This window comes from Plecotus auritus (assembly GCF_963455305.1).
Source record: "Plecotus auritus genome assembly, chromosome: 9".
NCBI classification, from domain to species: domain Eukaryota; kingdom Metazoa; phylum Chordata; class Mammalia; order Chiroptera; family Vespertilionidae; genus Plecotus; species Plecotus auritus.
The window spans coordinates 147565146-147582191 of NC_137783.1; the positions used below are offsets into that span (position 1 = coordinate 147565146).

The window sequence follows — 17046 nt, forward strand, 5'->3', positions numbered from 1 at the left end:
TAACCGAAACTAAAACATAGCAAAAATGCTGACAATATTTTTGCTTGAAATACTTAGTATTTTAAAATATTATTTGAAGGTTAAGGCAGAATCTTATTCTGAAAATTAAAGGATCAGTCAGGACACATTTCTTTTTTTACCTTTTAATAGAGATAATAAAAATATCTTGAGGGTAGCAGTTACTTTTAGCTTTGCTTTATTTTCAAATAAAAAAATTGGGTGAATTAATGGACTCATACACCTTTAGAGGTAGAAAAGGGCTAAAGGAGTTCTACCTTAACACAAACTCAGTTATTTTCTGATATTGTCAGCTGAGGTAGTATATAATTAATCAATATCGAGTTAATTTTAGAAAATCATGGGTGGATCATATACCACCTAACCTATCTAATGAAATGGTAATATTCAAATTAACTGTCACTCCGTCACAAAGATGGCAGCACCCAGTCCTCTCAGCCCCGCCTGAGTCCCCCAGTCCCGGGGGGGGCGGCCTCTGAGAGTGTGAGCGGCCTGGAAGAACGCTTGCTTTGTTGCCGTGGCAATGAGGCAAGCTTTCTGCGCCTGGCCGCAGATGGGCCTCTGGGCCTTGGAGAGCCTCTGGGCAGCAGGCACGGAGCGGCCAGGCCCCGCAGAGAGCTACTGGCGCACAGATTTGTGTGCAGGGCTACTAGTACCTAATAACTTTGTTTAGGACTCTACATGATACGTGTTGTATGAGAAATCTGTAACATGATGATGCTTTTGTATAATACAATACTTGTTTTCAAATATTAAAAAAATAGACCAAACCCCAAAACATTCTGATTTTGTTGTTTAAAAAATTGTTTTCATTTTAATGATCTGAGTTAGTAACATACAAATATACAAAATTGTCTTTTCACATTTCCATACATTGTATTATGGACCGCTTAAAACTCTGGATTGCAAATGCAGGTTTCTTTGTATCCTTAACTTCAATTATTGCCACTTATAAAAAAAGGTGATTTACAAAAACATGCATTTGAGAACACAGATGCTAAAAGTTGCACATGGAAGTTAATGTACAACCAGTAGTGTACATTGTTCATTTGTGCAGTTTATGTGTCGAATGCAACTGGCACAGAAAGTTACCCTGGGATATTTCACTCTACTTAAAAAGCATTTTTGAGCAACAGATGAAACTACAGTTTAAAACAAAAACTGTATTCTACATATACAATAAAATTCACAACTTGTACAGCTGAAGAAACTTTTGGGACCCAAAGCTGATTTAATAACCCTGCTGCTACATTGGTATATCTCCACAGTCATAGATTGGAAAATAGCTGCTCTAATGAAAATAAGTATGTATAGTAAAAGGAAAGGGAGACTAAAAAATATGAGGAACACTTTAAATAGTAGTAATGTATGAGTCTTTTATAATTTTCATTTTTAAATTTCAGAAATTGGAAGGTATTTCCATCATACTGTTTTCTAGGCCACTTCCTCAACCACTAAATCTGCACTATAAATAAACACCAACATATGATTTTTTATATTAAATTGTTTCCAGATATCTGTAGGTAAAAAAATCAAATCTTTCTTAAACATGTTTTCCTAGGTTGTGGCAACATGTGCTTTACCCTCTTTAACTCAATCTACAACCTAAAGTTATTTCTCTATTATAAATTTTAAACTCCCTGGCAAGGAATGTGAATGCTACCCAGCTAGATCTTTATTCAGCTTCTTAAAGGACTTGTGTCCCATAATAATTGTCCCACTTTCCCCTAAGGCCCAAGTTTGATGTAATCTCATGTAATATGGATTACATGAGGAAAAAAATGGTACAAAACAATGGGATCTCCTCCAGGCAGTATTATAGACTTGGCCTCTGATGTTATTGAAAACACTTGTTTTATTAAAATGAATACAACTGCAAACAGTTTGAGGATAACTGCAGTTGAAAAGAAAATGGGTGATTTTCTATAGGAAACATCTGTTTTCCATGGGCCTTATGAAGAAAATGTGGCTAGTGATTTCAAACATGTACTTCAAGTTACCTAAATGCAACACAGCTTCTAAAAAAATATAAATCATCAGTGATTCAGGCAAGAAAGCTGGGGGAGTAAAGATGTATACTTAAACACTACATTAGGAGATGTAGTTACCTACTCTATACTTTGAAATGAAACAATCCAATTCTGTCCAGAGTCAGTACCAGAAAGAGATATGGCTGCTTCCTACTTTTCTATATAACAAAATTAATTTTATGATGCTTTCACTTGCGGATAGTCTCTTATTTGAACTATCAAAATGAATCTAGGTTATTTTTGTTTTCAAAATAAGCTGCCTAAACTGGTGTTGTTTTTATAAAACTTTCAGAAATGAAACATTTAACCCTTGAGAGAAACCTTGATATTGAGTATCTTGTCTAATGGCAGGTACAAAGATTGTTGAATTAAGTATTATTGCTTTAAAGATAACCATCAGAAATAAATATGTAAGGTTAACTCCAATACTCATTTTTCACGCAATGCTACAATGTTGTATTCTCAAATCAAGTCACATGTTACCTTCAATTCTTTGCCAGTTTACTTAGGTTTTTAATTATAAGAAGTTAGCCTGTTATCTCAAAATGAAGACAATAGCAATAGCTACATAAGCACGTCTTATTTGGGCATTGAGCAGTAACACTGCTTTACTGATAGGACTTAAGGCACTAAATGGTGGTAAAATAAACAAAAGTATGATGATTAATAACTTCTTTAGAATCCTAAAAAAGGAGATCATTTAGAAGGACACTATTAAATCTTTTTCTCAAACAAATAAGGCATCCTGTTGGCAAACACAAAAAACACAAGGTCATGTTGAACCTAATACATTCACTGTCTCTCAGCTAAAGTACTTGACAGATTGACAAATGAACTAGCTCCCACAGCATGTGTAAAGGTTGGAAAGGCACCAAAAGGAGAGCTCCACCACGTCCAGTTCTAACAGTCAGGTGAGCTGTGTTTAACACTGCATGCATGTGGTCTAATTATAAATTTCATTCTTTAAAATGTATAATGTGGTTAATTTTTGTTTCAACAAATCAGTTAATCAAATGCTAGTTTAGTAAGAAATTTATTTTCATGAATCAGAAAATTACAGCAGTGTCTAACACAACCCCATTATAAAGCTAAACTAATTCTGGTACTGAATGCATATTCTGGAAAACACCAAAGCAAATCTGTATAAAACAAAAAAGGTTACCTCAAGATAGAATTCACAATTGAAATTCAATATATAACTAAATAAGATTTACTGAAAATGAAAAGTGTAGTACAGATACATCAAACAATTATAATCACAACATTTTCCTTGTGAAAAATACAACTAGTAGTGAAATAAAATGTACAATTGAAATTTTTTCCAAAGGAAAAAAACAGTATAAAAGAAAATACTTTTCTTCGAGATAAGGAAAATAGTATGTCATTGTTTTTTTTTTTATCACAATATAATTTGACACAAAAAGCAGTCATAGAATTGCACCAATTCCACATCCAGTTTCCTGAACATGTTAAGAGTAAAAGGAGTTTGTAAAGCAGAATGCAGTTTCTGAATTTTATATTTTAAATTGATATTCTCATACAGAATGTCATAGCACACCAGATCTGTTTACACATGTATAATACTTTCTGTTTTGTAGCCAGACATGAATATAAACATATGATTTCTGCCACCTTTCTTTCATTCTGGTGTTTAGTCAAAGTCAGGAAAAAATAAGCTACTTAAGTGTTATCTAATAATAAAGAAAAATTGTATTTAGTGCATGCTTCATCATTTGTCAAAAAACATTTCTGAAAATAAAACTCAGTTACCAAATGGTTTATAAAATAGAAAAATCATTCACTAGGATAAAAATGTGGTGGGATGTAGGTCCATTTTCGAAGGACTGACTTCCTTGGCAGCACCACTGTCCTTCAGCAGAGGTCAGGATGCAAGCAAGTTCTATGGCCAGAGCAGGAGTGCCTGCAGGAGACCACTGCTTGACATTTGATTAGCCAAGGCTCTAGACCCACTTTGATCACTCCCTCCAACATTTCATTAGTGCTACAAAATAGACAAAAAATTTCTGGAAATGTTAGGAGCATTTCTGCTGTACATGATTTAGAAGTTCTCCAAATTTTTCAAATAGGTCTTCTACCCATTTTACATTTTTCATACAAAGTTGAACAATTTCTTCCTGTCCTAAATCTTCATTTTTCTTCTGCACTGAAGAGATCTAAAATAAAGAGAATTGCCACATTAGCTTATACTTATCTCTATATATAAAAAGCCAGCGACTGGACCGCGGTGATGACTGGAACGACCAGTCCCTATGATGCCCACTGCGGCCAGCTAACCGGCCCCATCAGAGGGTGGGGTCAGCCGGCCAACTTCTTGCAGCCCCTCCCCCAAGCTGGCCTTTCCCCTGAGCGGCCTCTCCCACCCCGATCGGGGTGAGGTGGCTGGCCAACCCCCTCCATGGCCCTTCCACCCCTGCCCCTGATTGCCCCCCCACCCCAAAGGGGGCAGGGCTGGCCACCCACAGCCCCCCCCCCCCCCCCCGCTAGCCCTACCCCCGATGGGCCCCCATCACCATGATCAGCCCACAGCCCCTCCTGCTGGCCAGCCCAGACCCTGATCACCTCCCCACACCAATCAGGGGTGGGGCTGGCTGGCCAACCTCCCATGACCCTTCCCCCAGCCACTGACCCCCCATCAGCCCCTCCACCCCAATTGGGGGCAGGGCCCTCGGGCCAAGTGCCCACGGCCCCTCCTCCCAGCTGGCCCATCCCTGATCAGACCCTGATTGGGGCAGGCCAGCCGGCCAACCTCCTGCTGTCTCCTCCTCCCGACAGGCCAGCTCCAATCCGCCCCAATTGGGGCTGGGCCAGCCAAACCCCACCCGTGCATGAATTCTTCGTGCCCTGGGCCTCTAGTCACTTTATAAGCTCTTCATAAGGACTTACTATTTCTCTATCCTGAAAAGAGGATTTATTAATTCACCTATAAGTACTGATTTTTAAAAAATCCTTCCACGGAGAATAATTATTTCATATACATTTGAATGAAGCCTAATCCTATCATTTTTGGCTCCATGGGAGGAGCAAGGAAGAAGGCCAGGAAAAGTGGTTCAAACTTTTTAAATTCCTTTCAGTTGTGTTTACAGCAGAATGACAAAATTTGAGGTCAATTCTTCCTTTAAGATACTGTAAAAATAGTCAACATAGTTTGCATGACCACCTTTAATTTCTCCTTTGCTAAACAGAGGTTAGATTTAGGACATCTTTCAAAACCAGACCATTATGAAATACATTACACGTAACTGTGAGTAAACTTAACCCTTTTTAATTAAAAACAAAAACAAAAAAACACCTGAAAGTACCGTCTACATTTCAACCCTGTGGGAATTAACCCTTTATCCCATCCACAAAGTGGTAATATCATCAGATATAATTTCTAAGCAACTTAAATTATGATACTCAAAAGCTACAATTAAATTTTAACTATCATTTCTTCATGCCAAGGAACAAAACCCTATTTCTCTATAATTGAAAAGGATAGGGTCATTCTAGTGATAAGGAAAACAGTGAGATATCATATGTGACTGAAGTATATTAAAACAGGATCATTATACATTATGAGAAGAAAATATAATAAAGTACCATTTATTATGGCAATGTAAATCAAGCACCCACAACCTAAAACATTACCTATAGCTCCTTTGAGCGGCAGTGAGCCTCAGGTTAATCTGAGCACAACACATAACAGGGAGGCTAGGAGCAATCTTCTAGCCATTATTTACATAAGAATATAGAGACATACATTTTAAAACTATTCTCTTTAACACATTAAAAATACTATAGTGACAGTATCCTTAAAGCATGGAAAAACATACATTTCTTTTTTAAATAAATGAAAAAATAATTACCTCATCTTTACATATCAGATAAACATGGTATTTATAATGATGGAGTGAATGATACAAAGAATATAGCTGTATTTTCTCTGGATCAACAGCAAACTCCTGTAACAAGAAAACAGCTTAGAGATATATTTATTTCATGGAGCATCTGAGCTAAGAATACTTTTACAAAAACACTAGACCAAAAGTTTCAAAGGAAATATTAAAAGTAACTTGTATGTCTAGATATTAGCTCATATTAATAAGCTGTTATTAATAAGAGGGTTATTCAAAATGAGAATTTAAATTGTATTTTTAAACCTTCACTTTTTTCCTGAACATAAATATAGACTATTCCAAAATATTTAACCATTATAGAAAAGTTTAAACAGTGAACATATAAGATGATTTATAAAGTAAAAGAATCCTATAATTTCTTGATTCAGAGATAAACAGGTTAACAAAATGTTATATATTTCCCATGTTTTCCTCCATGTATAACATATATTTCTATAACTTCTTTTCTAGCCTAACTAAAACATGGATATCTATTTATTACATACACCTCCCCCCATATAAATTAAATGGGGGCGGGGAATTTTGACCCTTTTTTCACTGTTGTATTCTTAGTACTTAGAACTGTATTTGGCATACTACAAGCACTAAACAAAACAAAAAAACAACTTCACTGAAAGAAAGAATGAATCTATCACTTCTTTTTCTGAATGGGCATTAATTTAGACCATGCTTGAAAATGAATCAATTTCAATTTTAACAGTTGCAGATATGTGGTCAACATTGAATCTTATTAAAGGTGTGCACATTCATTTATCTGTATGCATTTGTATCCAATGACAAAAAAACTGTATAAAATATACATACAAGCATGGTATGTTTCCTTGCTTACGAGGCTATTTAAAAATTTTTTGAGCACTTACTATATGCCAGATACTGTGCTAGGTAATGGAGAGAAAGAATAATACTGAATCCCTGCTCTTTAGGCCAGAGCGGCTCATTCCTACCTGAAAATAATTCAAACTTAACAACAATATAGTAAAATATTTGCTTGCCTCAATGTTTTAATTAGAATTATATTAACAACTGGAAGAGGTATAACATCAATCAATATACACTTACTTGTGCAGATTTAATGGTTGTTTTAGAAGTCCTTAGAGTTTTCTTATTATAAGCTTTGCCATTCATTTTGATTTTAGAAACAGCAGATCCCCCACTTTTTGCTTTAGAGTCTCGAGTAATTATTGTTAGTTCAGGAAAACGTTCCAAAGCATTCTTTAAAATAAAGCAAAAATAACTGACATTAGAAGAAAACTAATTTATACTAATAGCTACTCAAATTTATTTTAAAAAATATAGAAACGTTTACATACAAGTACATATACACACAAATATATATGTGGGGAACACTGATTAGGTGGTATATATAATATCAAATACACACATACGTGGAGTGTTAAACATGGCCAAATTCTTTGCAGCTCCTCCCATCAAGATGGGAATCTTAACTATATTTATTGTGATCATTTTGCAGTATAGACAAATATTGAATCATTGCTATACACCTGAAACTAATACAATGTTGTATGCAATTATACCTCAATGAAAAAAAATGTAGATTCTATTTCCCCATCCCTTGAATCTGGGTCAACCTTATGACATGCTTTTAAGCAATAGCACATGACACTGTGGGAACTCCAGAATGAGGCAGAGAGTTCTTTGCAATAATGCCTTTCTGGCTTCAGTGTAGGGGAAAGAGGGACATATACAAATGCTTTTAATTTATAATGGGGTTATATTCTGATAAACCCATGCTAAGTTGAAAATACTGTAAGCTGAAAATGCATTTACCACTGCGCTACCGAGAGAGCATTGTTATTTAACCTTGTGACCATGAGGCTAAGTGGAATTTGTGGGTCCCTGCTGCTTCCCAGCATTACAAGCGAGTATCATACCACATATTGTAGCCCAAGAAAAGATAAAAATTCAAATCTCCAAGTACAGCTTCTACTGAATTCATATATATTTTACACCACCTTAAAGTAAAAAAATTAAGTCATAGGTTTCTTCAAAGCTCTACCAATTGAACCACTGTTAACACTCTGAAACTTGGTCAAGTCCTGGATCATGGCGAGAAACAAGCATTGTAATGTTCCTCTGGCTTCACCATTTCTCTTGCTTCTTTCGACTATAGGAAACGCAGTTGTGAAATAAGAGTGTAAAATAGAGTTTGATGAGTTTTCTGACCACAACGATATAATAGTTACCACTGATAATTTAGTGGCCGCAGAACCAATTCTAGTCCATTCTTTAAGTCACTGGCATATTTATGCCCTTACCTACTTGGCAAATCATCCTAACATGAAAAGCTACAAACAATAATTGAAGCCTGGCCGCAGTGCACTCAGTGGTTGAGCATCGACCTATGAATCAGGAGGCCAGGGTTCGATTCTCAGTTATGGCACATGCCCGGGGTATGGGTTCAATCCCCAGTGTGAAGCGTGCAGGAGACAGCCAATCAATGGTTCTCAAAATTGATGTTTCTAGTTCTCTCTACCTCTCCCTTCCTCTCTGAAATAAAAAATAATTGAGTATTTATAGCTAAATTTAACTAGTTTGAATAGTTTTTAAAAATTGAGCTACTAGTATTGTTTCATATTTTGATACTAAAAGTGTTCACATTATCTTTATTTTCCCCATTATGTTTATTATATAAACTAGAGGCCTGGTGCACAAATTCATACATGGGTGGGGTCCCTCAGCCTGGCCAGTAATGGGGGCCAGCTGGCCAGGGGGAGGTACTGCAGGAGGTTGGCCAGCCGCAGGAGATTGGCTGTGGGAGCACACTGACTATCAGGGAGCAGCTCCTGCATTGAGCATATGCCCCTGGTGGTCAGTGCGTGTCATAGCATTGGTTGTTCGGTTGTTCCACCTTAATGGTCACTTAGGCTTTTATATATATAGATTGTACTTCTCATTTGATAAACTCAACTGTTTTATAAAGTCACAACCTTTAAGGCCACTCTTTTCAAACGCCGTGTGAGTTCCCAAACACCTGGTATTGTGACCCCAACAATGCATTTTTAAACAGAAAACCTAATGTTTTTATATATAAGTGTAGGAGGGAACTAAGTTTCATTTAATAGACACAATAGAATTTTTACTATTTCCTACCAGAGTGAGCTATCACTAATTTCTAGCTTCGTTTTCTTAGATTATTTGTGTTATTATATATTTTGGTGTCTTCCTTATAAAACATGCCCAGGCTTGAATTATTCTTTAAAACAAATGGAATTTAAAGACCAAAAACATAAAAATAAATGGATTTTACATTTGGGAACAATGACTAGGTCAGTGTGGAGATGAAAGGAGAAAACTTAAATGCTCTTTCTAATAAGCACAAGATGCTAAAGATGACTGGAAGTAAATAGAATTCAGAGGAAAATAGATCATTAACTTTAAAGCCTTTAGGATTCCTGAAATTACTGGGATCATCATGGGAAGTGGTATTAATTATGTCTAAAGAACAGAAAATATTTTATAAGCTACTGTTTGTAATAATTTAAATCAAATCATTCTAAATTTTAGTACTGTTTGTATATTGTAGCTTAGAATTGCAAATGGCTATAAATGAAAATTATCAAAATTAACTAATTTCAGAATTAAAAATTTTGTTTTTTTCTGTGAAAATAAGAGTATCAAAACTAATTTTTCACTTGTTTATCATAAACTATTACATAAGCTTTAGATATCTACTAAATCTATTAAATTCCAAGTGGTAGCTTTATTTTAATGCAACTTATTAGCGAACTGGTTTGATATTTAAAACATGGTTAGCTAAAACTGATCACTGTTAAGATTTAATAAATCTTTAGAAAACACACATCTAAGAATATTCTCTTGTCTCTAAAAATATGGTATTTCCCAAAGGATATTTCATTTGAAGAACAGTTAAGTGGAAAATACTTGACTAGGAGTCAGTAGACCAAATTCTTAGTAATGAGCTTCTTACCAGCTTCTGACATTTTTTTCCCTACAAGTACATGTCAGTGAAGAATATAGGACTACTGGTAGGGTTTGGTGTCAATTAATTTTGAACTCAGTGTCAGAGCCTTAATTTTCACCTAGCTAAAATAAAATCAATTTTCACTTTTATGTGGAGTTCAGATAAAACAGTGATGTGAAAAAGCTATACAAATTACCCAAAGAAATTGAAAATTTAAGTCCACACAAAAACCTGCACATGGATGTATATAGTAGCTTTATTGATAATTGCCAGGATTAGGAAGCAACCAAGGTATCACTCAGAAGGTGAACAAACTGGTACATTCAGACAATGGAATATTATTCAGTGCTAAAAAGAAACGAACTATTAAGTTATGAAAAGACATGGTAGTACCTTAAATGCATATTACTAAGTGAAAGAAGCCAATCTTAAAAGGCTATATACTATATGGCTTCAATAATATGACGTTCTGGAAAAGGTAAAAAGAGATAGTAAAAATATCAGTGGTTGTCAGAGGTTGTGGGGGAGAGTGACTTGACAGAGCTCAGAGGATTTTTAGGGCAGTGAAACTACTCTATATGATACTATAATAGTGGGTACACATCCAAACCCATAAAATGTGCGTAATGTCAACTATGGAGTTTGGGTTATAATGATATGTCAATGTAGGTTCATCAATAATAAGAAATGTATCGTTCTGGCAGGAGATGTTGATAACTGGGGAGGTTATGTGCGTGGGGGGGCACATGGAAACTCAATTTTGCGTGAAACTTTTATAAAAAATAAATTTAATAAAAAGCAAAGCTATACAAATATGCAAAAAATATTCTCTGAAGATAGACTCAAATGCTTTTAGATGTTGTATGTTATACTCTGAATAAGAAGAGCTGGAGAGTTTTTGACAACTGGGTAGCTTCTGTGATAAATTTTCTGAGTTTAGATTAACTTACTGTTGCTTTATATTTCTGATAACCCCAAAAACAAGATATATTAACAGATATAATTAGATATATCTCCTACCATTATGTGAGGATTAATCTTCCTCAGATATTGGCTAAATAAGGCAAGGAAAGGGAATTTTGATGATCATGCTAAGAAAATGCTAATTCTAACTATAGATGAAATGTGAAAAATTTTAGAAGTAAAAAAGATTGGTATACAGTGGCAGTTTAAAAGAAATATTTTTGAAACATTTGGGCGTTGTTTTATAGAAGGAATACTAGGTAAATATATAAGCCTAAAAAATTAATTTAAGCAAGGAAAAGCAAACAATTAACATTAAGAATATGTTTAATAGGAATATAATGAACAACATAAACTGATGAACAAAAATAGATCCAGAGATATAGAAGCATCAAACAGACCGTCAAACCTCAGAGGGAAGGTAGGGGAGGGTGGCGGGGGGTAAGAGATCAACCAAAGGACTTATATGCATGCATGTAAGCATAACCAATGGACACACATAGGGGATGAGGGCCTGTACTGGGGGGGGGGGGGTGGGAGCAGGCTGGGAGTGGTCAATGGGGGGAAAAAGGAGACATGTAATATTTTCAACAAGAAAGAATTTTTTAAAAAAAGAATATGCTTAATAATAAAGACAAGCTAAAGACTCAATGAATAAAAATCAAATTTTTATTGGGTAAGGAAATTTTATAAAATGGAAAATGACTGTCATAAATTTCCTTCCTATTGTATTTAAGACTACGATTCACACTGAGTTTGCTAATAAATCATCTGAAGAAAATACCTTGAATGATTGATCCAAATGAAGATTCAAAAGAAGTCTCTTTCGGTTATCATTCAGCATGCTATCTATTTTTTTCATATGAGGCAAAAGTAGCTCATCTAAAACAAGATAAAATTTTATTATAACAGGATAAACTATCAACACAAAAACTTGTTAAAATCCAACTTTTTTCAAATCATTAATATATTGACATTAAATTAATTGGCTTATATAAAGTAATGCTTTTGAAAATTAGGACATGAAGTTTTCTGAACAAAAGCGAACTTGAAAAATAGGTTTACAATAGCCAAGTGAGAAAAAGCATGATCCTAGTATGAAAGGATTAAAAGTCCTAGGTTTTACCCTTCTCTGCCACCAGAATTGATTGGTAGCAGTGATTTGACAAGTAGGCAAGCTGTCTGATTTCTCCAGACCTCATTTACCATCTGAACAATAATAGTATTATAATTATTGGAAATTTATCTAACACTAGAGGCCCTGCACCAGTGGGGTCCCTCGGCCTGGCCTGCAGGATTGGGCCGAAACCGGCTCTCTGACATCCCCCATGGGGTCCTGGATTTGAGAGAGCACAGGCCAGGCGATGGACCCACCGGTGCATGATCGGGGCTGGGAAGGGATGCGGGAGGTTGGCCAGCTGGGGAGGGATTATGGGAGGGCTCCAGGGCGTGTCTGGCCCGTCAAGCTAACCAGGACTGGGGTTAGCTTGCTCAGTCCCGATCTGCTGGACCCCAGCAGCAAGCTAACCTACTGGTCGGAGCATCTGCCCCCTGGTGGTCAGTGCACATCATAATGAGCAGTTGAGTGGCCTTAGCATATTATTAGCACATTATGCTTTGATTGGTTGAACGGCCAACTGACCAGCTGTTTAGCATATTGGGCTTTTATTATATAAGATTATAAAATTTTCTAAAATACTGAGTATGATATTCTTTTTTTTAAAATATATTTTATTGATTTCTTACAGAGAGGAAGGGAGAGGGATAGAGAGTTAGAAATATCGATGAGAAACATCCATCAGCTACCTCCTGCACACACCCCCACTGGGGATGTGCCCACAACCAAGGTACATGCCCTTGACCGGAATCGAACCTGGGACCCTTGAGTCCGCAGGCCAACGCTCTATCCACTGAGCCGAACCAGTTAGGGCTGAGTATGATATTCTTAATTCACTGTAGTTTGGGGCAAAGAAAAAGTAGGGAAAGGCCCTGTCTTGGTTCTTGGCTGGTTGGAGTGTCATCCTGTATACCAGAGGGTTGTGGGTTCAATCCCCAGTTAGAGCATGTGCAAGAGGCAACCCATCGATGTTTCTCTTGTTTCTCTTTCTCTCTCTCTCCCTTCACCACCCTCTCAATCAGTAAAAAAAGCATGTCCTCAGGTGAGGATTAAGATAATTAGTTAACTTAAAAAAAAGTAGGGGAAGAAAAATGATCGAAATCCAGTTTTAAAAACATAAGAGAAGAGTCAACATAGTTATTTTAAAAAAGGAGAGAGTAAAAGTATAACAAGGATTCCTATCCAAAACTTTTGGCTTTCTTCTTCACCCCTCTGAAATGTTAAGGTCTTTTAAGTAAGCACCTTCAGAATCTAAGTTTAATTACTTTTGGTGTTGTATTAAATATTTTAGGTTATTAGATTATTTCTTTTTCTTTCTTTGTTTTTTTTCCTCTTTCTAATCCTCATGTAAAGACATGTTTTTATTGATTTTTTTTTAGAGAGGAAGGGAGAGGGAAAAACATCAATGTGAGAGAAAAACATCAATCAGATGCCTCCTTTCAGCTCCAACTGGGGATTGAACCTGCAATCTTTAGGTGTACAGGATAATTAATGCTCCAGCCAACTAAGCCACTGGGACAGGGCTAGACGATGATGTTTTGTAACCTTTAATGACCTTTCTGAAAATGTATATATAATCCTCAGGATCTAGTTTCTAATTTCAGAGATGAATAAAACCACTCTCTATATATTTAAAACACAAACTCAAGCACAGTGACCAGTGAAAGAACACTTCCTCTAATTAAAGAACAAGTCCTTAGTGAGGAACACTTTTTTTTTTTTTAAATATATTTTATTGATATTTTACAGAGAGGAAGGGAGAGGGATAGAGAGCTAGAAACATCGATGAGAGAGAAACATCGATCAGCTGCCTCCTGCACACCTCCCACTGGGGATGTGCCCGCAACCAAGGTACATGCCCTTGACCAGAATCGAACCCGGGACCCTTCAGTCCGCAGGCCGACGCTCTATCCACTGAGCCAAACCGGTTTTGGCGAGGAACACTTTTTAAGGTCACACTATAACACACCTGGTAGTTTTCTTTTATCTGTCTAGTAGTGATTAATTCTATTCAAATACTATGAGAATTACATTAAACAAAAACAAGTTTTACATATTTGTGAATAATTTTTAAATATAACCATTAAAATCTTTCCCCCTCATATTAAATGGAGAAAAATAAGAAAATAAGCAATATTACAAAATCATTTAAAATACAACTGTTGAGAAATGACCACTGCCAAGAGATGTGTATTTTTATGATGCAAGAAGTTTTGAGAGAGAAAAACATTTAATGGCAAAAATGCCAACCCAGAAATTAACTACTGTTTTTTGTTTTTTTGTTAATCCTCATCCAAGGATCTTTTTCCATTGATTTTTAGAGAGTAGAAGGTGAGGGGCAGGGGGGCAAAGAGAGAGAAACATCTATGTGAGAGAGACACATTGATTGGTTGCCTCCCTCAGGGATTGAGCCTGCAACCAAGGTACATGACCTTGACCGAAATGGAACCCAGGACCCTTCAGTCCGTGGGCTGACAGTTTATCCACTGAGCCAAACCAGCTAGGGCAACTGTGGGGTTTTAATCATGGTTCATCTACCACTAACTTGTTAACTTTAGGAAATACATTTAATCTTTTTGAACCTTAGTCTACCAAATAAATATTTTTGACTAAACAATCTCTGACTCTAAAATGATGTACATATTATTTTATCAGATGGTCAAAAAAGCAATGGGCCAGAAATTAGAAGACTTTTGATCTTAATTCTTTGCCACTTGCAAGTGTGGGCCCTTAGGCAAGTCACTTAACAACTCTGAGCCTCACTGTCTTTATCCACCAAAATGGATGTCCGAGTTCTTCTGGGATTGAAATGGAATAGCGTGGCAAAGTATGTGGAAATACTAAAACAATATATATTATTAGGCATTACTGTTGAAATGTCTTTTAATCTTATACCCGTTCAGTTCATTTTGATATAAGGGTAATGAAAACTAGCTCATTAATCCTTTCATTCCTTCTTAAAAAAAAAAAAAAAAGTATTGATTTCCGAGAGAGGAAGGGAGAAGGAGAGAGAGAGAGAAACATCAATGATGAGAGAGAATCACTGACTGCCTCTGCACACCCCACACTGGAGATCGAGCCCACAACCCGAGCATGTGCCCTGACCGGGAATCGAACCATGACCTCCTGGTTCATGGGTTGATGCTCAACTACTGAGTCACACCAGCAGGGCTCATTCCTTTTTTTAGTTGTCCTGGTAAAAACTAAAGTAGCTGAAGGCTAAATATTAGTGAGCAACATTAGCTATGTGAATTACAAGTTTATTTCACATATAAATTTTATTCCTATTTTATTATAATAAAAAATTACTGAAGGAAAAGTATAAAGAAATATTAATGAATGTAACCCAATGCATATACAGTTTTATTACTAATAGATTAGAAAATAATTACTCTGTGATGTATCTTTTACTAGACACAAATATACAGTTTTAATTTTTATACCATTATCTGATTCATCTTTCCAATTATTATTGGTATCTGGATCTTTCATGATATACATGAAATATTATGAGGATGATAAAGATTCTACAGTTGAGCCCTAACCAGTTTGGCTCAGTGGATAGAGCGTCGGCCTGCAGACTGAAGGGTCCCAGGTTTGATTCTGGTCAAGGGCATGTACCTTGGTTGCGGGCACATCCCCAGTCGGAGGTGTGCAAGGAGGCAGCTGATCAATGTTTCTAACTCTCTGACCCTCTCCCTTCCTCTCTGTAAAAAAATCAATAAAATATATTAAAAAAATAAAAGATTCTACAGTTGAAAAAACTATTGGTTAGTTACGTAATTTTACCATGAGTAGAAATCAATAAAAGTGCATCCAATATAAAGTTGTTCAAATATTCAGAAAAGTCATGAAAAGATATTACCATTTTACAGAATAAATACATACCATGGATTTGATTTTTTTAAAAATTAGTAAATAATTTTTAAATTTATCTTTTTGTTGAAAGTATTACAGATGTCCTCCCCCTTTCTTTCTCATTGACCTCCTCCCACCCTGTACCTGCCCCTCCCAGGCCTTCACCACACTACTGTCTGTGTCCAAGGGGTATGCATCATATCATTGATTTGTTAACAAAGTATAGGTATGTTACAAAAACCATATATTAAACACATAACTAAAAGACAAGAATAAAATAGATCCATAAAGTACTACCAAAAAAGTACTACTTAGCAGACTGTACCATTGCTCTTCTCTAAGGCTTGCATTGTGTCAGGGTCCAAAGCAATGCTAACAAGCAATTCCATGTAACTCTTAAAGGTTTCCTTCATTGCTCTTGTGTTCAAAAAACGAGTGACAAAGGGAGCTGGAGGATCAAATTCTGGGAGGGAGAAAAGATGAAACATTAAATATTCTTTCCTGACAACTTTAAAAAACAGGTTTCTCTATAACAAGACTGTATAAACAGATGAAAGGTTGTAGATAAAATTTCTCAAATTAAAGTGGTTCTCCGACTCTGCCTTTAAAAACACCCAGGTGAGAGAATTTGAAAGCTGGTTTACACCTCAATCATTGGAGAGCTTTTAAAGTAAAACAACCCCCCCCACACACACACACACAGATTGCTAGACTTATTAAAACATGATCTTTTGACAAGGGATGGAAGTTGCAATGAAGCTTAATTATACTTTATAAAAGGTTCCTAGGTGACTGAAGCCCAACACCAGTCCAGGCTCATCAGAATCTGTTTCTTCTCCCTGGGCCCTACCACAGACAGGAGAAGTACATATCAAACGCTTCTGCTATGAAGTGTGATGGTTATCTCCAGGAAGATCATCTATATAACTGCTTGAGTCATAAAATAAACTAGACACTTTTTCCCTATGGGACATCATTATTAAAAAAAGAATAGTGTATGAATTTTTAGAGAGGGGAAGGGGGCGGGGGAAGGAGAGAGAAACATCAATGTGAGAGTGCAACATTAATTGGCTGCCTCCTGCATGACTCCTACTGGGGACAGAGCCCATAATCCTGACATATGCTCTGATCAGGAATAGAACCAGCAACCTCCTGGTGCATGGGATGATGCCCAACCAACTGAGCCACACCAGCCAAAGT

The 17046-nt window shown here is 36.2% G+C and overlaps 1 protein-coding gene across 3 annotated transcripts in view; it reads right to left on the reverse strand.

Moving 5' to 3' along the window:
- Positions 1–815: 815 nt before the first annotated feature.
- The window catches only part of QSER1 (glutamine and serine rich 1), a 61645-nt gene continuing 45414 nt past the window's right edge, over positions 816–17046 (reverse strand). For all 3 annotated transcript variants that reach the window (XM_080687171.1, XM_080687170.1, XM_080687172.1), the window contains 5 exons: positions 16172–16309; positions 11656–11753; positions 7025–7177; positions 5915–6010; positions 816–4222 (listed from right to left, as the gene is read on the reverse strand). In XM_080687171.1, coding sequence (XP_080543297.1) covers positions 4082–4222; positions 5915–6010; positions 7025–7177; positions 11656–11753; positions 16172–16309 — 626 coding nt within the window. In that variant the 3' untranslated portion in view covers positions 816–4081. The remainder of the gene's footprint in view (positions 4223–5914; positions 6011–7024; positions 7178–11655; positions 11754–16171; positions 16310–17046) is intronic.